The following is a 23,522-nucleotide window of genomic DNA, read 5'->3' as shown; positions in this document are numbered from 1 at the left end:
AATTTATGCGCTCCATACACTTCCTCATAGCTTTCTTTCTTCAGTGCTCTTTTGTTTCTCATTTCTGGTGCAACATTTCCTGTTTCTCAAACTATCCTGGGGATTTTGTAATTCATAGCCCACTGGATGATTTATGTAGACTCCGAGGATTGCGCTCATTCGTTTTTATATGCGTTTTTCTGGAATTTCTGGTGTTGCAAAAGGATTAGGTATTGATTTCTACAATGAGCTTTAGGCGGTGAATGTGGATTTTTCGTTAGAGATTTCCGAAAATCAAAATGGATTTTCTTCCAGGGATTGGATTTACGAATTTCCAACGTCAACTAACTTCTAAAAAAAAAGAATGCATCCACGTTTTATCTTGGTTCTTTTCCGGAAAACGCTGTTACGAATTTCGCAAGAACTCGTTTCAGTGTTTGATCGTATGTGTATAACAATTTTCAGTGCTATATGCACTTTTTACATGAGAACTACAGCATTTTTTCGCTGTTTTTTCTTCTTCGGGTGCTAAAAACGTTTTGCGTGGTGGGACCAGTGATCATCGCATCATTTCTGCTGCAGTAGTCTTTTCCCCAATGCAATTTTTCGGGCACTCTTACAATATATCAATTCTATAAAGAATAGGGGAATTCTCTCACCAAATAGGTAGTTTTATGAGAATTTCTTTGTTGTTTCCTAGAAGACAGGACCGCCGAGGACCCGAAAATGCCTGGATAGGCCGAAATATGAGGATTTATAATACGTTGAACTATCTCAAACTGCTATTTCACTACTTGCTTCCCCATTACAGCTCATTTTCCAATTTGTTGCACTTTTGATGACATTTTTGAAAATTTAGTCCACTTCTAGTGTTCTCCTTTCCTGGTCTGCTTCTCTGCGCTCTGTCCTTTTCCTTTGACGTGTGAAATTCCATTCTTATGTGCTCGTGTTCTTTGTGTTGGGTTGAGATATCCTACGCGTTTTTTTTTTTTTTTTGAAAAGTGCAAAACAAAAAGGAAGAATTGTCCTGTAACGAATACTACGAAATTTTCGTCGCTCGTCATTTTAAATACGAATGTTATATAATTGTGCTGGATGGTTTTTGATATTCAAATTAACTAGCCTAGGATCCTATTAATCAGAAAATCCCAGAGATTTGTAGCAGCCGACGGCGTCTGAGCTGCATTGATATATCTAAGGCAACCACTCATCTCGTTGCCCATATGAGGCATGCTGCTCTTGACTCCCCGTCGAGAACTCGCTATGCACAAGTCGAAAAACTTATTTTTCTCCTGGCACAAGCTGAGAAATTTCCTCTTTCTCCTCTCATTTTCACAGTTTTTACGCTCGCATTTTCTTGTATTCATCGAACACGGTATGGTCTTAGGGGTAAATATGGTGTTTGAACTCGTTTCGTTATCAGAAATTCAGCTTAACGTCATAAATAACATATTAGCGTCAGTGAGAGGTGGAGAGGGCGTAGGATTATGCTTTTACAGGAAATTATTCGCGAGGATTTCTCGGTAATGCTTTTTCGTCTTCGTTTTCCTCCTTGTCTATAACTTTTTTTTTTATTCTTGTGATTCATTCCGATGGTTTCTTAGTCAAAATGATTTTTGAAAAATTGTTACTAGTGTATAAAAGATTTGAAATCTTTGAAAAGTTTGCAAAAAAGCTGATTTCTAACGCATTAAGACCTTAGTAAATTAGAAAGCTACGACGGGAATCGGAATTGCAAATATTTCGCTACTTATCTGTTTTACCGTTGAAAATTCTCAATACTTACTTTATTTCTCGATCTTGCTGGTAAATTCGAAGATGAAATGACTTTATTAGGTTTTTTAAAGTCTGAAATTGGTTTGTTTTTAGTGACAGACTGGTGTGGAAAAACTACCAGGAAATATAATTATAGCAGTCAATTATTGCAAAGTCTTTTCAAATTATTTCCCCTATTATATGAAGCATAATGCAATCAGGAATATTTTGAATTATTATTTGTACTTATTGGCTATCATTTATTTATTCATTTAATTATTTTATTTTCTTTATTTCCATGTTCCTTATGTCTTACTTCACTTTTTTCCCACCAAACAATTAGGTTTAACAATTTCTGAGGCGTTAAGATATCTACACTTTAGGCGTTCTTAACAAACACCAATCATTATGATAAAATTGATGTGAATCTTGATTTGGATTTTGAAGGATTTGTGGATGTGATTTAGCCTTTTTCCGCCAATATCTAGTGACTATATTTTTGTTTTTGCAGCGGTACATGGCTTAAAGGCATCACTCCACGAATATGAGGTGGATTTCAGGTGGAGTATTCGTTTACGGGGTCGTAGATTATGGGGGTGGGGGTTGTGGTTCCGTCCATTTCTTTCTAATTGCCGTAAAAAACGGCCCGGAAGATACTTCTTCAGGCGTTCTGACGCACCATTTTCTACAAAGAGTTCGACTGGAGCGCGCTAGCCTTGTACGCGTGGCGTATCTTCCGGGCCGTTTTTTATGGCAATTAGGAAGAAATGGACGGAATCACCCCCCTCTCCATAGTCTCCCATCCCGTATACGAATCATCCACCTGAAATCCCTACCACCCCAGATTCGTGGGGTGATGCCTTTAAATGACTGTAGGGGTGTTGACTGCTGAGCGAGAATTTATCCGGCCCTTAAACAATGCTCGTTCTGTTGATGTCTGAGACCTATTTCCCCGGTTCTTTTGTTTATTCACAAGTAATTCTAGGTTACTCAGATAAACAACCACTAAAGGCGTAGTTAAGAAGTTATAGGTGGAGTTAGATCAAAAATCAGGCGCTTTCGCTAAACTACTGCTCCTACCTCTAGCCCATTTATGTACTCATTTTTATTCGTCTCGGGACTTCCGGAAATGACTTTTTTTTATTATGGCATATGTATTCAGAATGTTGCAAGCTCCCGATCTCATATCTCGTATATTTTTCTCGGTGTGAGTTCTATTGCTCCTTTTTTTGCAGTTTTCTATAGTCAAAGTATTCATAAATAATCAATCTATTAGTTCTTCCAATTGGTTTTTGTCCAGGTTTTTTTGGCTAAGATTTGACAAGCTCTAGAAAAGCTTTATCTCGTGATTGGGACTCAAACTCGTTTTTTTTTCGTAGCCATGATGGGCCTCTTTTATCCTCGGAATCCAGAAAAAAACCTCAGAAATGTTCCCTCTGTACGACATTTTTACATATCAATTTTTACGAGATCGAAAGACTTCCATTTTAGTTTAGATCGATCAAAGCAGAAAGTTATAAAAGAAACCTCGTACTTTCTCATTTTCTTTGTCATTTAAATTTGGGTGTGTGTTAGTCACTTGCGCTACACACACCCGAAAAGAATGAAAAAAAAAACTTGGCGAAGGAGTTTGGATTAAGGATCCAGTTCCAAATTACTGAAGAGCTTTAAGTTCTTAGAGGATCGTAAGAGATACGGTTGTGACTTACGCGGTCAACGTTTCGAAGTAGCCCTGGAAATAACCCAATCCTTCATGCATGTGGACTCGATAACTTGGTACCAGCAAACAAGTTCACAGGCTTCAATTAGCTTTGAATTGAAGTCGAGCGTAGGCGTAGGCGCATCTCCATATAGGGATTTCCTTAACACCATGCACTTTATCCTTTTATCCTTTGTTATTTTCAAGAGAAAATATTAAGAGTCCTACGATGCCGTCCATCTAATGCATTCATGTGATCGTGTGCGATGCCCATGTGACGACGATGACGTTTCTGATCTTCGATTCTTTAGCACCGTAGTTGCGACCAGTCCTGGGAGTATATGTGAGAGAGATTCTGATCACGTTTTATCCCAGCTTTGCAGTGAAGTCCACATTGAGGAGTTTTAGCGAAGACCTTCATATTCGTTCCGGATATTCCGTTAGATTTTGCGCTTCTTTATATTTCTGGAATGGATTCGATTTTCTCTGGAATATGATCCTAGAGTATTTTTTGATTCAATCACGGCTGTTATAGTATGTATTTTGCAGCTTTTGTGTTTTTCTTTTCTTCTTCCATAAGTTCTATTCCATCTATGTACTCTATTCTTTATAATTCCAGGCGAATACAAGTTTCCAAAATAAACTGTGAAAAATGTGAACAGTTAGTTCACATTCGTTTAGTACTCGGCAAAAAAATCCCGGCAACTTTATGCCGTTCGCGCTATTATTACTTGTTCAGGCGTAGAATTGAATAGAATTCGTGTAAAAAATACAAAATTACATACTTAACTTATCCAAAACAAATGTCGTGATGATGACGTCAGAATTCTACTTCCATTAGCCTAAGTGTGTTGTCCTTGGAGCACGTTATCTAGTATTTGGATGCTCTCTGCGTTCTGTTTCCACTGCTAGTAGTGCGTTTGAGAGGATAAATTATGTTCCGTAAAGTTCCTGGTTCACTAAGCTACAACAATTTTTCGTTTTGAAAAATATGTGAAATATCCAACAATTACCGGTTCAAAATCATTTTTTCTACTGTAAATTTGCAGTTTTAATGTGGTTTACATTTTATTTACTTGTTTATTTATCTTTTATTTCCTAGCTGCTCCTGCTTTAAAGACCCGCACTAACACTTTTAAATGCGTTTATCCTTAAACTTATATTCAGCATGTTTTACAGCAAATGTCTTGCTTCTTCTCGAACATTCGGTGCGTTTTTGTATGCCTGAAATTCTGGAAAGTTGCCAAGAGTACATATGTGATTGGTTAGTTCTGTTATCCGAGTGATAGAGCTGTCCTATTTTATTACGAAGAAATGGCGATACTGGCTCCAGAGACTGTCTGGATCAGCTCAGCCCGTTTGAGAGCTGCGAGTAGTCCTCCTGATTCCACCGCCGCTCATCATGCCTCCGTCTTCTGCGTTGCCTACAGCTTTGATGTCTTGACCATCACCACCAGCGCCTTAGTGGAGTAGATTATTTTTCATTCACCCTAGATCCTCAGAAAATTTCTGAGGATATCCTGCTTCCGTGTTGCCTGCAAATTCCCGACATTAGCTTCTATTCGAACATTTTTTGACTAATCTTTTTTGTATTTTTATAGTCCAGACCTTCGTTTCGAGGCAGCGAGTCGTTCAAGGAAGATGAAATTGCCTTTGTTAGTTGGAAATCTCTTTAGAAACAGTTTCTTAAGACGTGGATTCCGTTTCGACGCTATCTCTACGTACTAGAGCCTCTTTTTTGAGTCTCTTTCAATGTTCGTCTCTGATTCTGAGAGTATCGCTAGACGACCACGTCATTCCTATAAACGAGGATTTTTCGCGACGGGAAGTTTTAGCATGATATTTATCGGATTTGATCAAAAGACGCCATAAAACTACTTCTCTGATTCTCATTAGATTCTCATGGGTGACTCGGTTCTAGTTCTACTGCGTTACTATTGGCTAATCATCTTCTGTGGGAGGAGTTGTGGCCATATGATTCGTCAGTCATACGGCATGCTTATAGGGATATTGTTGCACTGAGTTATGTATAGCAAATAAATAGTACTGGTATTTGGAATTCGACCAATCGTAGCTCTCTCAATAATCACAGACCAACCAATCACAGAGCTCGAAAATGGCCTGAACACGCATGAAATAAATCCGTATGTTATGTCTATAATGTTCTGTCGGATATCCATTCCTTCCTTTTTCTCCTATTTTTCTTCCCTTTTTGACCGTTTAAAATCTTAGTAGCTGTCTTTCAGAATTGTTTAGGGCATAAAAAACCTTCCTTGGATTTGATTTTTCGTGCAATTCTCAAAATAATCGAAATAAAGGCAATGCGGCGGTTATTTTTCCTATGATCTCTCCATATTTTCCAGTCCAGAAGAGCCATTTTGGAACCGTTTTTTCCTCATAGCCGCATGTATAGTAGTTATACCGTACCCTATGCTTACCCCTGGTTCTTTTAGGATGGTTGGTGACGGTGAACGTGGTGCTCTGACGCCGCGCTCATTGTTGTCCAGTGCAAATATGCTTCGACAACAGAGTGATACCACGGGAATACGGCGACTTGTCAGAGGCGTGGCCATCGAAGACGATCGACCGGAGACTAGCCAGGTACGCACTTCGATCGATATATCGACTTATTTTCCCTCCATTGTGCGTGTATGAATCAACCGTATAGATCTATAGTCAGCTGACTGTTTTAATCCTATGTTGTGAAGTTGGAAAACATGCAACACACCAGAAAAGTGTATCATCCACATGTACCGGAAAACTCGTCCGAAAATCGACAATTGGCAAGTGATCAGAAAGCTTTTCCACAAAGCGTACTGAACTGCATTAATCACTGTGTTTATGTGTGCATAGATTTTCCCACGTGGAAATCAGCTACGACGTGTTATTTACCTCAACTATCAAGCGATTCCATAAGATTTGTATCCACCTGCGTTAGTCATTTGACAGGGACGCAGAGATCACGTCGTCTCCGTCGCTCTGCGTTCCGATTTGTTTCTCATTAACTTCCATTCGTGAATGACATTTTATGATAATGTCAAATCTATGCATGTAACCAGCGCCAAGAAACCTCGAACGGCATTTTTAGGCGTCATTTACGCCACGAGTTCAGCCTTTTCCAGGCGATTTTCCTAACTGGTTTTTCTTTGAGTACGGTAATTTTGCAGCAAGTAAAGAAGAAAGTACTATGGAACTAATTCTCCATGCTTGTGTGACGTTTCTGTTAATAATTCGTGTTGTACTCACAATTAATGGTCATTAACCATTAATTAATTAATAATTGATTATTATTAATGTTAGTTACGTTATCATCGTGCATTGCGGAAATGGCGAACTTTTTTAAAAAATATGGAAAGCTCCTAAAAAATCATTTCGGTGAGGTTTTTTTTTGAAGAAAACTTTTCCTTTTGTTCGGCTGAAAAAAGAAAACAGTTCTCTTGTTTTATATTTCTATATCCATCTTTCTCTGAAAAATAGATATATTTGTATATTATATTATTAGAGATTATTATATTATATTTCTATATCTATCTGAGGAATAGCTGAGTTTAACCAGGGTGAGAGAACTTAAAACTGTCCCACATCTACCTTTCAGCGAAATTTTTCAAATTCAAAAGTCTAGTAACATCTCATCTTTGCAGAGATTTATTTAAATTTAAAATTAGATAATATATTCTTTAAAATTTAGTTGTCTAAATTTTAATTAAATAAATTCCATCCTGATTGCTTCACTTACAGTTAAGTAACAACATGTGTGAAGTTAGTGTTTTTATCCTCCTAGACAGGTCTGGTGGAACCAATTTATCGATCCCGGAAGGACGAAAGGCTTGCTTGGCAACGGGACGGTTTCGGTTTCAAACCATCGATTGCTCGTGCATACACGGCGGAACCTCTTGCCGACTGCGCTATGCGCGCCCTTGTTGAGTGAAATATTTGTAAGAAAACATGCGAATTCTAAATTTTCTCACTAAACAGTACACCAAACTACGCGTCTAACTTGCCTCACCTTACGTTTTCGGCTCTAGCCGGAACTTCTGCCATATAACTGTGCAAGTTACAGTGTTAGTTACAGTTACACAGTATATTTGGTGAAGTAAAAAGTTCTGAGCGTTTTCTCTGGACGTCTTTAGCGAACCACATCTGACGATGTAAACATCGGATCGAGTCATACTGCACAGCGATTTCAAAGGGAATCGGGGAATCATCCACTACGAGCTCCTGCTATCAAACTATACAGCCAATTTGGACTTCCACTGCAAACAACTGATCAGATTGAAGCAGACGATCGACCAGAAGCGGCCAGAATTAAGAGCCAATAGGAAAGATGTTCGGTTCCATCAAGATAACGCCAGGAAGCACAAATCTTCAACGACGCTTCAGCGGGCGAGAGATTCGACGGGGGTGGTTCTACTGCACCCGCCATATAGTCCGTTCCTGGCGCCAAGCGACCATCACCTTTTCGAGCATTTGCAACATTTTGGTACAAAATTGGCCTCAAGAGAGGTTTGCGAAGATGAGGTGGTCAAGTTTCTTGCCAATGAGGACGAGAACTTCCTCGATTGCAGAGTTATGAAATTTCCATCAGATTGGACAAACATTGTCGAACTTAGCGGCGCATATTTGATCAAAATCTCTTAGACTCAACTATGTTAATTTAATCGTCGAAATAAATCGAAAAACACCCAGAACTTTCCACTTCACCTAATATAATTGTTGACTGAAAGTTGACTTTTCGTAGTGGCAAGCCAAGACTTTAATTGAATTTTTGCGGATCTCTGGTCTACATCCAGGCAACTCATTTAATACCGACTTTTTTTATTGTCGGTTTAAGTTTTTGAGCGCTCCTGTTTTTACTACCTTTTCTCCCAGAATCTCGCCTATAAAAACAGATTTCTGGTGCTACAAAAGCTCTATCTATAATCACTTTGGTATTTTCAATAAATTCCTCAGTGTTAAATATTCCTATCTATCATCAGCTATTCTATTCAGGATTGCTTTTCTTCGCATTTACAGAAAAGAGGAGGTGCACAACTTCGTGATAGTTCTTTGGTTAGGGGATTGAGGTTTAGGTACAGTCAACGGATAGAGTCCATAGCTCAGCTACGGACCACGAAAAATTCCTGAATTTGGGCAAAGTGTACTTGTAGGAGAATTGCGCAAGAACTACAAAGTTTTCCAAATGTCTTCCAAAGAAGTTGAACCTTTCACCATTTTTAATCCACGAAATCTGGAAGAGTACAGTGTATCAGTGAAAGACTGATTTCTTGTATGAGACACGGAAGGAGCAGCTTGCAAGGAAATATGATATTGATTATGAGATATTTTTCGGGTAGAGCTCTTTGATATGGATGGCAATGAATAAATTATTAATAAATAAATGATAATAGAGAGAAATAACGATTAATGACCATCGAACAAATGTGAGAATGATTTGAAATGTGAGCGATTAGAGGAAGAACGAGATGTGCCGCAATTTTTTTCCTTATGGTGGTCGCTTCGCAGTTGGAGAACGTTTCATTTCTCATCTTCATAGTTCTTAAAATAAAAGACACGTCCTAGGCAAATGCAGAGAAAAACCAGGGCTTGCTTGGATATTTGGATTTGGAATGCTCTCGGTAATTTAAATTTTCATTGTTGTGTTTTTTTTTTCAAAATAAAAGATAGAAAATTATTGTTAGGATCTTTTCAAACACCCATATTTCGCTTGTGTACTCTTTAAATTATTTATTACCGATTCTATGCGAGTTTTTCGTTCCTCTTAAGTTTCACTTGGGAAACAGCTCGGTAGCTAGGAGGGGAAATGTCAAAAATTCTGTTTTTCTCGGCGCAGAAAGCGTTGAAGCGTGTTATTCAGCGAATTTTTGGTGCATGCATGAGAGTGAAGCAAATTTTCACATCGCGATAGTGTTACCGCTGTTACATACATCCCTTTCTATTCGTTTTAGAAATGATTTCCTGAAACTCACGAGGAAAAAATCACTTGTACATAGAATCCATTTTGTCGCGTATATTTTTTTTGTGAATTTAGATGTATACGATGCTGCTCACTTTCAGTTTTTCTTTCTTTTTATTTTGTTAAAAACTCTACAAGCTTTTGTTGCCTTTTTATTTTATTGGTACTGTAGTACTATACCAAGCGCCGAAAATCAAGGAGATTGATAATCATCTCTGTCATTGATTGATAGATAATAGAGTTCATCGGAGAGTGTTGTAATGTGTGTAATGAAATCCAAGGAGCTTTTGTAAGAATATTTCCCAAAGAGTAGAAATAAGGGCCGAAAAGTGTTACTTTGTGAGAAACGCGGGCTTTTTATTTGTTTCTGCTTGAAAAAAGACCTCCAAATTGTGTGTGTTAGGGAAAATTTCTTTGTAGTTGAAATAAATTGCAGTAAATAATAAAATAAGTAATTAAATTAATTGGAGCGGAGATAAAATAAGTAAACAGAATGCGCTACAGGGATTTTAACGACAGCAACCAAAATTTCTGTAAACTGGATCGAATGAGCTCTCCAAAATTGCTGGTACTGTGCACAAAGTTCGTTTACGCAAGGATTTCAACTGTAAATATAGTTTAGATAACAATTACTATGCAACCGAACAATTATTTTTTCTATTTTGAGCATATCTGCTAGTTACTCTCTTTTCATTCCTCCTCATGTCCAGGAAATAAAGAGTCATTGATGGATCGCTCAAATTTCATTGTTTCTTTATAAGATTGAAATAAGGAAGACGTATTTCGCTTACTGTAAATATTACTAAGCGGTACATTCGAACAAAACATGCGATTTTGAGCTATTCCTAGTTTTATTGTGTTCACTGGTCCACAAAATCATCTTTCCAACGCATTTCAACGATCTGTGGGCTCTTAAAAACGATCAGTGTTGCAGCTTATAAGCAGTTTTACGGCGCGGTTACGGTAGCAGTAAAAGCTGGTGTGCCTAATCGGAAATAGTCCAAATCCACTCTGTTTTTAGGATTTATAACTCAGCTAGGCATCAAAGTTTTGCTTGTTGGGGCGAATAAAATAACGCATTGTGTTTTCTCTGATTTTTTTTTAAAATTGTTTTTGCGTTTTGTGGTTCTGATCAGATCGTTGAGCGTTCGCTCCTCCCACACCCAGCCTAGGGTGTTTATAAATCTGTTTTTTCGCAGAGAAAATAGTGGATTTGCGAGCACAGCGACAGTTCCGTTGGCTACACTTTACCACATTTTTTTCCTGAATAATTTGTGTCTTCTATATATTATTGAAGCAGTTAAATTGCAGTTCATTTCGTTCTCAGTCAAGTGCCATCAGTATGGAAAGCAAAGTATTTGAGTTGATTATACACAGCTTGACTGAACAGCCGAAACAATTCGAAAATGTTGCGCTATGGAGATTTTTCGGTGATTGCTTGGGGAATTTGAGACCAACTCGAGAACATCTGTCCTTTTATAATGCACCGTTTACTCAAATTTTTCCTCGGACTTCCTCAGAAAGGCCAAACCGTCGTAAAAAGTTGACGGATCAGTTTGTGTTTGCATTATTTGGATTCATAAACTAAAATCTCTTTTCCTAGGTTCTCCAATCCTCACCATCAGCACATCAACTTTCTCCCTTTCTGCTACTTTTTCTTGCATAAAATGAAATTTCTACTAAGATATCTTACATTTGAAATTCCTAACTTAAACTCTCAAATTTTTAGTTTTTTTTGCGTGAAACCTGCAAAATAACAAAAAATTAGAAGAGTGGAATTTATGTAGGATTGTATGAAGTCAAAATTCTTTTTTTTATTTTCTTGGATTCTACCTGTTTTCATTCGTCAGCTCTTCCCGAGGATGCCGTTTGCATCATGGCTTGCAATTCCGTTCAATAAGCTTCAACAACGTGAAGGCTGCTTTTTGACAGCTTTCTTCGAAGATTACTTTCATTCTGTCCACAAAAAGTCCAAAAAATAGGCCATTGAGAATTCGGTCCGTCATATTTCAGGATTTGAAAAATAGTTTGCTGGGGGTAAGGGGGGGGGGGGGAAAGTTACCCTTACTATGTGATCATAGTTTTGGTGTAGTAGTGGTTTTCTTTTTTTTTATTAGGAATAACGTCCTTGAGAATTTTTCACAAATCTCCAAATAACATTTCGTTGTTATAATCAAAATATAAAATGCTTGGTTGGCTCTAGAGCGGTTTCAAACTTTTGTCAAACGCTCAATCGCAGCCGAACCTCTTAGCGACTGCGTCATGCCCACGCTTATTGTTATAGTCATTCCTTATTTTGTTATAATTACTCCTTTTTTTTTGATTTTAAGAGACTAATGGATTTTATTCAACTTTAACCAGCCCTTGTTTCCTTGATTTTCTTCAGTTGAACCAAGTCAAACCAGTAGCAAACCTTCTTCGCTACCCGAACATGAAAAAGTCGTTAGTCGCGTGGTTGTTCGCGGTTGTAATGCACCCTGATAGCTTATGCATTCCCTGGAGGGCTATGGAAAACGGCAACCATTACGTCCGCCATCACATACACACATGCACACTCCAGCATGACCTCGGTTTTTCTTTAGTATGAAAATTATCACACCTATAAACGACAAATTCGTTCGTTTCCCCTCAAAGTTTTATTAAAATCCAAATTCCGATCTTTCTTGCACCTGCATGCACCACCCACTCGTTATTTTTGCCGAAAAAGTTATTTAATTTGTTTTTCTTCTTCTCGCCAGCAACAATCAAACACTTTGTGCATTAATTTTAATTGTAAACATGTAATTTGGAGGTTGCGGATCACGATTTTGACGAGGTACGGAGCCCTCCCAGCGAAAACATAGGATTTATATGGTAGATTGCCAAAAAAAAAACGACGTTGAAGACGTTGTTTTTCACGAAGATTTCAGTTGCGACGCGTCGCTCCAGTGCACGCGCCGCATCCAAGTGCCAGCTGTCGAAAATCAATGCTGTCTTCTTTCCGGCTTATTCAAGTGAGACAAATGAACACGCTGCTCAGAGAACCGGAACGTGTACATAGAAGTGCGTTCTAACGTATCTCGTTGGAGTTCAATCGGTTCCTACACCGTTTTTTTTTTACAACGATTAGGGAAAGATGAGCGGAAACACGCTGAGTTCCGCATACACCATCCGTACTCTATCATTTCCCAGTGGGTTCCGGAAACGTCAAAACCGAGATACACTGCTTTCAAGAGCAGTTCGAATCAACTCTTTTTTTTTTGGAGAAGAACGGTTTCTGTATTTCAATTCAAAAGTTTTTTTTTTCGTCGGATAAAAATATCGAGAAAAAGAATTTTGTGAGCGAAATGTGAAAAATAGTTGTATGAAGTGAAGCTCTTGTGATGAAAAAATAATTAAAGAAAGAATTGAAGGAATAATCGTCTCGCAAACCTTTTTGCTTCTCGGACTCATTCTTTCATTCTCATTCCATGTTCATCATCCATTCGTTTGTCTGTCATCCTTCCGTTAATTGATTCATTCATGTTTTTTGTCTTTCCCCTTTTTCATTCTCTTAGCATTTCTATTTTAGTCTTTCTTTGACAACGATTTCTGGAATTTAAATTTCTTGCAAATTTTCTCTGTACTACTTATTTTTTCAAAGAAGATTTTTTTTGAAGATTTTTTAGAGCCAGTTTTTTTCTTGCTTTGGCACATCGGCTATCGTTTGGAGAGTCTCTGATTTAGCCTGTTATCGGAGGACTTTCGAAAGTGTTGCAAAAAAGTTTCTGTAAGAAAAGAAAACAATCGTCCTCGATATGTTTTTTTTATCATAAAAAAAAGAAATTTTTATGAGATCCTAGTATCTAGCTTTAACAAAATCCCACAGGGGAAAGAAGAAAAATCCCTGAACTTGCAGGTGCTGAAAATCAGCTGTGGACAGTCACACAGTCGTTCCATAATTCCACTATAGTCTTTTTTTTTTTTGAATTGACAGCCACTTGAGTTCAGGGGCAAAGAGGAGCAAAGAAATCTCCAATCTCATCCATCAGTAAAGGGTAAAAAAGCTTTTTAAAAATAAGTAAAAAATAAATAAATAAAGGATAAAAATTGAAAAAAAAACTAAAAAATACCAAAGAGAAGAGGAAGAGAAGGTTTGGATGTTTCAGAGAGAGAGAGAGATCCTGTTCTCTCCTACATATTTCTTTTTGGACTGATTTAATTTTCTCCCTTTCAAATTTCGTACTACATAATGGATGCAAAAATACAAAATACACAAAATAGTAAACAGAGTAAATATTAAAGTGTTAAATGTTTTAATAAGGTAAAATACATAGAATTTATTTCAGATATATAAAATCCTACTCAACGGCACTTCAAGTGAAATTTGCTTTTTTCACTCTTAGCTGATCCGTGTGATGCTGAAATGACAACAATTTCTCCGCATAACAAGAGGAAGAAGAGGAGTAACCATACTCTGCGTTCCAGAAAACCTCTGGAAGCTTCTCCCGCCCAGTTATTTGGGCCGAACCCGTATTCCGAATTCTGAAGCCGGTATGCTAAAGTTTTTAACGATAAGGTCGCATTCGAAAGGAATAATCGGCGAAATAATAGACAACATGGTTCACTGAAGAGGTAGTCGTTGCACTCGGAAGACGTTGATGCCCTACAAAACGAGCGTTGGTCAGATTTCCAGTGGTGGCTATCCATAGATGCTTTGGATTTGATCCAATCGCTCGTAAACGCTACCGCCTAACTGAAAGTTGTGGGTACTTTCCTGAAACTGATTAGAGGAACTCTGTAGGAAATGGCTGGAGCAGTTCGGGTAGCACACCAGAGCCATCTAAAGCACCTTTAATGGTACCCTTTGCGATCCAGTTGGTTTTTACGACGAAGACTAGGAGAAGTCTTGAAATGACTTAAGATTGGACGATGGCTCTTTTTGCTGATTTGGAGCTGTTCTGACTGGCTTAAAATATAATTTTATGCAAATCAACGGTTACTCAGATTTCCATACACTGCCTCCAGCTGCAACTATAAGATGGCGTGGAGGATGTTCACAAATCAAACTGATGGCTTCTTGTAGACACCATTTTGAAGTGGTCACAAAGAAGAAAATTAACTCTGATGAGGAACTTGCTGATATTTTTGTGGTGGCAGTTTTAGAAAGCAGTCATTCACAGTGCCAAAGAATTAAAATGTGTAGCAGGCTGGTGACGCTATCTAAATAAAGATGTCACCTCACTGATTGGATCCCAAGAAAAATTCCAGTTGTTTCTGTTCTGGTTGAGGTTAATAGAAGGCCCTCTGGTGTAATTACAGGCGTCAGAGGCAAAAAGGAGGTATTTGCATACACGTGTCTGGGCTTCTGAAGTTAGAAAATCCAACCAAATGAATTCCCTTCGCATCAAGTAAACGAAATTGTGGTCCTATCACTTTGATATCACCTAATTGTCCGCCTGGAGTATCAGCGAAGTGCTGTTACTCCATCGGAATTCGTCCAGGATTTTGTTTCTTTTTTCGGGATTCTTATGGTAGAGCAATGTAAATATCACATGGAATGCTTGCGACTGTTATTGTTGGTTATAAAAAGAGCATGTCATCTGCTCCGGCTACGAAATCTGGCTTCCATCGCACGTCAGTGTTTCGTCAGGATTCTTTGACGAATTTTGCCTGAAGAAGCACTTCTTTGTATATCCGCAGCGGATATATTTATTTATTTCTATATCGACACTGTTTATCGAATTTTGTTTCCTTGAAAATACGCAGCTAGCTCATAAAGTAACTTTATTCTATCATAAATCTTGCCACGGTCGCAAATACGGACTTTCTTCTCAAAACAGGCTAATAAAAACTCTTAAAATGTAGATATCTTAAAAAAAAAAACGCTGCTTTGGCTCCTTTTGCCTTTCAATAAAATAATAAATAATAATAATTAATAAAATCTTGTAATAATAATAATAATATAATTTTAATAATTTTTGAACTTGTTTTTGATTTGTTTCCTAGTTTGGTATCCCCATTTTTTGTCATTTTTAAATCTTTATCCCAATTTTCGAATGTTATTAAAGAAACCGTTTCTAAATCTCTTCACCAATTATTTTTGCTGGCGTCTTACATTTTCTCCTCTAGCACCATTGTCTCACTTAAATTTTCAAACAAAAAAAAAGATGGAAAACTGAAGTGCTGCTGCTTTTTTGAATGATGCGCTATCAGGATCTCCCGCATGACTGATTCCCACAAAAACCTCAAGGGACAAATATAACCAGATTTTAGGCTTCTTTTCCATGTTTTCGCATTAGTTCTACTTGTGGTATTTTTTAGTATGTTGTGTTGGTGGAAAACCATTCCTCTGCTACTTTCCTCTACTCTCTTAAACAATGACGATCATGTTTTGAATGCAGTTGTAGTTTTCCAGAAGATTTTTTCCCGAAGTAGCTTTTTCTTGAAAAGAACTTTTGAGGTTTTATAATGTAATCAAAACATTTTCCTATAGTTTTTTAATGCACTTGTCCTGAGGAAAATCTAAACATTACTTTAAGCTTTCCGTGAGAAGTTTGTGATTGTTAAGTAACATAGGTTGTTAAGAAAAATTAGAGAGTTTTTTTCGAAAATTATTCAATATTTTATTATTGAAAAATGTATTGTAGCCATATTTGAATCTGTGGTAAGCTTATTGCTACCTATTCTTCAAATATCCGTTGCGAATAAACAAATATATAGAACTATAGAAAGATATGGAACTATGCAGATTATTGAAAGATACAGAATTTGAAAAAAAAGCCATAATTGTTTTACAAAGCGCAAGTTGCAGTAGGTTCTGCCTTTTCTTGCTTTTGTTTTCTTGCTGCTATAACGTTACGGATGTATTTAAACAAATGAGTAAGGTAAACACGGATTAGAAAGCGGAAACTAAAAAAAAAGGGCCCCATAATAATAGATCGTTTATGCTTTTCCCCAGAGGGTCGGGTGTAGCGCAGTCGGCAGAAGATCAGCTGCAACTAGTACATGATCAATGGTTCGAAACCGCACTGAAACCAATCAATCTTTTCATTTCGCTTAGGTTTAATAAGGCACCAGTCTAGCCTTGAGAAATAGAAACACTGGTTAGATGATAAAATGTCGTGCACTCTACCCTTCACTTTTTATGAGCGAAAAATGAGGAGGGAGGCCGAGAAAGAAAAATGAGGAGAAGTCAGCTATTCGAGCACTTTTTTCACATCCACTTATCCTCTCCCGCCAGAAAAAGAAAACGCTACGACCTTTTCTTCTTTTTTTTTGTTTTGTCACGTTGTCTACGACTTTGTACCATTTTTCTTTAGTCTAAATATACGCCCCTGATATTCCTTCCGCAGCAGAGATTTCCATTTTTGAAGAAAGAAAAAAACCTGATACTTTTGCATGTTTCGTATTTATCATACATATTTATTAAGCCTACTATATATTTAAAATGGCAATTACGGCAGTTCCCATCGATGTACGTAATTTCTGGATAGTTGTTTTCTTTTCCCGGTGAGAAATACATCCCATACCTGATGTTTATGATTTGTGCGCACTTCTACAGAGATAGAGAGATATTCGTTTTTCCACATGGTACCATTTCTTGGCTCAAATCCACAGTTTCTTTTTTAAAACATTTTTTTTAAAACATGATATGCTGGATTTATTTTCCGAATGTACATATTATGAGTGTTTGAGGAGAGTTTTTTTTTCGTAAAGAAATAATAAAAGAAGTCATTTTATGTCTATTTTATTACTTTCTTCAAGGGCTTGTTTTTCTGTTCTCTTTTTCTATTTCATCTCAAGTCATATGGACATGGAATGAACATTAAATGACTTCTTTTATTATTTTTTTACGAAAAAAAGAGCTCTCCTCAAACGAAGATTTTGCTAGACAGGTTAAGAACATTCCATTTTTGAATTTTTATGTTTTTTTTTATTTTAAAAGGGTTGCACAAAGTTGCACAAACCTCTGATTTCTAACAACGATTACTTTCAATGAATAACGGAAATGTTTTTCTTTTGACTGAAATAATTCATTCATTGAATTTCAGAGATTGAAAAAAGCAAAACAGAAGTAAATTGGATGTCTAGTGCTAAGAATGGACAAAAAATTATATGAAAATATGATTTTTTACGATCGTTGATCTTACCTTCATAAATATCTCCTTTCCAGAATATTCGTGAAACGCATGGATGCGCTTTTATTTTACATTTCCAACTGTTGTTTCGACATTGTTTTGTTCCCCATTATATTTTTTTTGACTTTCTTCATGTACTTCAGATAACTTGTTTGCAATTGCCGTTCGCTGTTGTTTACTTCACGTTCGGATTATGTACGGAATAATTCACGTTTGTTTTTCGTTGTTCAAAGAAAACATAGCGGAATTCTGTTCAGTTAGTGTGTAGCTTGAACGAATCGCGGTCCCACGGTCCCAAATACTTTTGCCGCCATCTTACTAGCGTTTTTGTCGGTCATTCACTTTTTAACCGAGTAAACATAAAATATTTGACTACAGGACGGGTGGGGCCAGTTTTTCTATAAATTCTTATCAAATGTGAAAGCGTAACTGCCTCATAACTCATAAAGAGTGAAAGAGTGCAATTCTACGTTGTACCAATTTTCGTATTAGTTTAAACTCTACTTTTCTCGTTCACATAGCTTTTTAAATACCAAGACGCTGAGAATTTTAATGTGGTTAGATTAAAATTATATAAAAATTATTTATAAACGAATAAACAGTCATTGCTTGGAAACCAGCTTTGTTTCATTCCACCGCTATAACGCATGCACGATATCTGAGATCACGGTCCAATTGTATTCACTTTTTTCTGGATCCGCTCGCCTGCGAATTTTGCTGCATATTTCTTAATGTTTTCACTTTTTTTAAAGGTTGGAATGTGTTATAAATCCTCGCTTCTCTGCTTTTCCGCTCCGCGTTTCTAGCACCCACTGATCTCTTGATGGGCTCGTAATTCTACCCATCTTCGCTTCCGTAGCAGCATCTATTCCTCACGTCATTTGTATTCTTAGCGGCACTAGAAGACTAATGAGAAAATGGTACTCGAATCCTTGCTAAATTGGAGAGATTTTGGATTACTGGGATACTGGCACGGGTTCGGGAAGTCCGGTTCTTTTTCCCGGACGGTCGTCGTGATTTACGCGCTCCTCTAGTTTCTACGTATCTATATTTTGTTACGTTCGCTGCAGTTCTATGCGGAGCCATAACCGAAACCCGCCTGAAACACCACTGTATTGCCTTCTTTACTCGTCTAGATCTAAGATTTCTTCCGGAAAATTTCCCAACCGAAATTCGACACGATCTTTTTTTTCGTTCCGTTTCCATTTAAGGGAAGATTCAAGAACAGTAGAGGTTTTCCAGCCATTCTCGGAACGAGAAGGCTGAGAATTCAAACTCGCCCTAATATAATTACTTTATCAGTCTATGAAATTTACCTCGTTGCTGAATCTAACGGATAATTTGCTTTTTTTCTGACGAATTGAAGGTTTATCTGTTTTTTTTTAAGATTAACTTATATTCTCTTTAGCTTCTTTGTCTCCCACGGGTATTATAGAGGGTGATAATTCAAAGAAAACTTTTGTTTCCTCCTCTTTTTCCATCTTCAGATAAAACCTACCAATTTATGAGTTTACCTGAAGTATTTCTCTAAAAACAGCCTACTTTTTGCTGCATACTTAAAAGATTGGGTTTTTTCTTTAGGATCTATCTTCTAGTATTTCATTAGTTTAAAATAAGAACAGAAATTGAGAGGATTTTTTTTTTCGCATGAGGGCAAAAACACGGAATGTCTCGTTTGCCGCATAGCCCTTTGGGGAAAGTGCTTCCACTTTAAAGTGAAGGTTTGTGTTCACTCATCTTCGACTATGAGAAGAACTTGAGAATACAGGAACCGCTTGAAAGCAGATAATTGACATTTTCGCGCAGCTCTTTAAAAATCCATGCAGTTTTCGAGATTTTTTTTCAAAGTTCGCCGTATTTTAATTCAGGATTTGTGTCAGCATGGCAAGTTGTTATTAAGTATTTTAGCTGTTAACATATTCACCACCTTACGTACAAGATGCTGGTTTTTTTTTCTTCGAAGGAGAAAACTAAAGGGATTCTATTACAAATAATGAATATAGGAAAAAATAAATTTCAAAAGCAGCTTTTGACAAAACTGACAATGAATGGATACAACAGGTGTGTACATAGTTCAAGATATGAGCATGATCACGCTCAATTTCCACTTTTTTGTACTTAGAACAGTTCTTTTACGGATATCGTTCTTAGAATGCTAAATTTTGAGAGATTAAGTGATGGAGATTTTAATTTTTTCTCCGCTCACCCTACCATGATTTAAGGTTTTATCCTCATTTCAAAAAATGCTGCTAAAACCCTAGTGTTGTTTAGAATCTATAATCGCATGTCTCTTAGCAGGACGAGATTCTGAGATGCTCAAACGGTTTCGTTTGAATTCACTGCAATTTCTCCAAAAAAAATATAGAGGTGCGCTACTTTTCAACCGGAAATCTTTGATACAGGGATGCTGTTTTTTTCTCGGAAGAGGATTCAGGGTTTTACCGCGGATGATATCAAAAAGGTTGCTTATTCAATGCTGTAAATGTTATTGTCCGGCCTCACATTGCCCTCACAGAATAAGCTAATTCTTGATATTGTTATTATAGAGTGCACATCACATGAAAAAGATGTTTACCTCAATAGGAGAGGTACTTGGCTACGTCCTCAGTCTTTTAGAGAATTAAAAACTGAACCACGTGGCTACAGTATCTTATGTGTGTATCAGTATCGTAGGCACTTTTTGAGGACCCATTCCAAAGCTTTTAAATGAACCGTTTAAATGGTAAGTGAAGCCCATTAGTCGAACAAAGATCTATTCCAGTGAATTCATCCTTAAGGATGTTTCGTGTGGTGGTAGATTAAAAAATCGGAAACAAAGGGAACAAAATGAGAAGAGAGAGGTGGAAAAAAGAGTCATTTCCGCAAAATATCGGAATTCACGATGCAACCCAGTCCTAAAAATTGTCTTTTAACCTGAACTTATTCTGAAGTCAGATGTTCTTGACAGCAGCGAGTGTTAGCAATGTCATTTGCATATTTTGTGGGGAATTAATTAGAACTCATTGAAGAGACGTCCCTCTCGAGCTGAGAAGAAAGAGAAAGTCTAATTTACTTTGTTAAGTCTTTCATCGAAGAAATTGCCAATTTTCACGACGACATTTCTCTTTTTCTTTCTTTTTTTTCGCTCTTTTTCTCCTAAAAAACTTCTAACAGGGACTATTCATTACGAACGGTGACCTCAATGTGCCCTCCTCTCCTACACTTTCATGACAGTACCGGCAAAGACGTACAGTTTATTTCGGACGTTTTTTGAGCCTTTGTTAGAAGTTTTCTTTTCGGCTATGTATTTTTCTAGAATTGTGACACTTTCTGTTTATTCACTCTCAGATCCATATCACTTAATTTTGGAGTCTTTCTAGAAAGTTTTTGGAGCCTGGTTTTGAAGTCTTTCAATGAGCCGATTTGATTCAGCGTAGATAATCATATCTATTTATTTGCTTATTCCATTTATTTATTGGACCAGTTCTACCGGTCAAATAAGTAAATGAAATCCCTTCGGCAATATATTCAAATAAAACCTGTGAATAGGTCGCTGATTGAGCCAGGGCATTCAAAAGGCGCCGCGTTCTAACGTGCTTCGTGCGAACAAATGTCGTTCCCACGTTGTTTTTCAAGAGCGATTACAAGGAAATGAGCGAGACCACGCTCATATTCGTAGTCCACACCCCGAACTCTGTATTTGCCCACAGGTTTACCTATTACGCGAGTTTTGTGCTAGGTGAAGGCTTGAACTTTTTTTCAGGTCGTCCTCCAGCTAAGGAAGGTTAGAAATTCCACGCGAAATCCCTTTTTGAAGACCTCACCTCTATAATGGAACCAGGAGTTACTAGAGCCTAGGTGACCAAGTTAACCCAGAACGTGCAATTTTGTCAGCGCCCGGGGCGAACGGAAGGGAGACCCTGGGTGGATCTGCGTTTCGAGCTTTGTTCCTTTTTTTGCCCACATCTTGGAAGTCTTCCACTCAATTATCGTTGGCAAAAAGATACTTTTAATAAATATGTCTCTTCTGAGATTAAAAAATGACGATGCTAAGTCTAAAAGGAGAAACCAGCCTTGTTCAATTTCTTGTCGAAACCTCTTAAAACAGATTGCAAAACAGCTGCACCCTTCCTTTTTTTATAAGCATAAAAACTACTCTTCAAAACTCAGCCAGATCATTTTTTAGAATCAAAAAAGTGGACATTATTAGATGGTTCGAAAATAACTCTATAAATCGATGATTTTAAATGTCGAAATTATAATAATTTCCTCACATTCTTTTCTGTCCCTCATCTTTGCGTTTTTCTTTCGATTTAGAAGCGACAATCCTTGGTACACCGTCGGAAAACTCTTTTTTGTATGTCAAATTCTTCTTCGAGGTGTTGGTAGATCGGAAAAGAATACTACGTTTTTAAATTTCACGCGTTTCAGTATCGATTTTTTCCTTTTTCCTGAGTTCATTTCAGTTTTCGACATATACTCCTCGTTCCAGATAACCAAAGCGCTCATAAGTGTTTCTGGATCGTATATCGTCCATATGTTTACGCGGATTATAGCGTCTAATTTATGTGCATGTGAAACTAGAGAATCCTATGCAGAAACAAGAAAATATACAGGAAAATACAAATGGACAATGTGTAAAAATATGAAATGAGGCGCCAAAAACCAGATTATTTAATCAAAACAATAAAAAAAAACCCTGGTACTTATTTGACGGAACTATCGCAACATAACCTAAGTCTATAGCAATCATCGCCTATCTTGTTGTCCAAAACATTCCTACCTCCGCAAACGAATTTTGAAGTGTTTTGGTGCCGTTACGGACAACATCATCATCAAATTCCATATCTACACGCTTTCTTACCGACCATCCGTATAAGGAGCTCGTCGGCAGAAGATTACTCCGTCGTAAATTGCATTACGACACGTGCAAGCGACAAGCGCATAGTGAAGTTTTTGAGGCTTACCTCATCGAAGAAAAGCGGCGTTTAGATGTTGGGATCACGAATTTTATCTCCAGGATTTTGATGAACCTCACAAAATTCAGTACACATTGGAAATTTGGCATGAACGTTATTGCAGAGCCTGATAGGTGGAAAAATGCATTATATCTATGTTGAACCCAAAAAACTCATTTTCTTGTATGTTTACGTATCCACAATAGTTTGCGAGGGATTAATGCTTGCAAACTGGTGTTCATTCTTCCAGATGATCTCTTAAAAAATGTTGAGATGAAAAAAAATGTGTGGTAGCGGATCTGATTGAAAATGGAGATCATTCTCTCCGCTTCTACGACATGTTCCAGTTATGCGTGAAAACGTTTCCGGATAGTTGACCACAGCTTATCAAAACAACTTCAGTGAATTTTGAATTCCTAATGCTGCCCTCACTTAAATCCTCATTCCCGTAACTATTTATGAGCATTTCTTGTGGTAAATGTTCACGGATTGGGACTTTTTGGAGCTCTTCGAACTAAATACAATAACTTGCAATGTAAATTACTACAATAACTGCAATGCAGTATCTGTTCTATTTCTATCCCCTTTTCTCTTTTCTCTCTTCATTTATACATAATTTTACACGGTTTCTCTCGTTCTTGTCTCCTCACTTCCATAGTCTCTGATATTTTTCTGAAGGCAGCGCACTACGAATCTGACGATGTTGAGATCTCTCCAAGAATACGCTTAGGAAGAAAACAAACAAAAAACACTCAATTACCCCAGTAATTCAGAGAAAAAAAAACGTCTGAAACAGCGCTGGGTGGTCCGGTCTCCCAACGATGCAACCTATTATTACCTATCACAGAACTCGTACAACTCCTTTCTCGTTTAATGTTCGTAGCGTAGCTATAATAACTCAAATATCAAATAAGCAGCAGCAGTTCCCCACTAACATAGGTGTGGACGCATTGCGGGTTGCCTTCGTTCCATTGCCCGTAATAAGTTGCATCGTTGGGGAGAATAGATCACACAGTACTTTCTTATCTAGATTGTGAGGAATTGAGTGTTATCACGTCCATACTCGTGAAATACACCTCTCTTCTTTCTAGCTGTCCGAT

The 23,522-nt window shown here is 37.4% G+C and overlaps 1 protein-coding gene across 3 annotated transcripts in view; it reads left to right on the top strand.

Annotated features, from left to right (window-relative positions):
• Positions 1-23,522, top strand: part of RB195_012463 (uncharacterized protein) — a gene marked incomplete at both ends in the record, with an annotated part of 59,785 nt that overhangs the window by 22,315 nt on the left and 13,948 nt on the right. For all 3 annotated transcript variants that reach the window (XM_064194317.1, XM_064194318.1, XM_064194319.1), the window contains one exon: positions 5,887-6,034. In XM_064194317.1, the coding sequence (XP_064051900.1) occupies positions 5,887-6,034 (148 nt within the window). The remainder of the gene's footprint in view (positions 1-5,886; positions 6,035-23,522) is intronic.

This window comes from Necator americanus, chromosome III, assembly GCF_031761385.1.
Source record: "Necator americanus strain Aroian chromosome III, whole genome shotgun sequence".
Taxonomy (NCBI): Eukaryota; Metazoa; Nematoda; class Chromadorea; order Rhabditida; family Ancylostomatidae; genus Necator; species Necator americanus.
The sequence above is the reverse complement of the archived record's forward strand: the minus strand, read 5'-3'. Positions and strand labels throughout refer to the sequence as shown.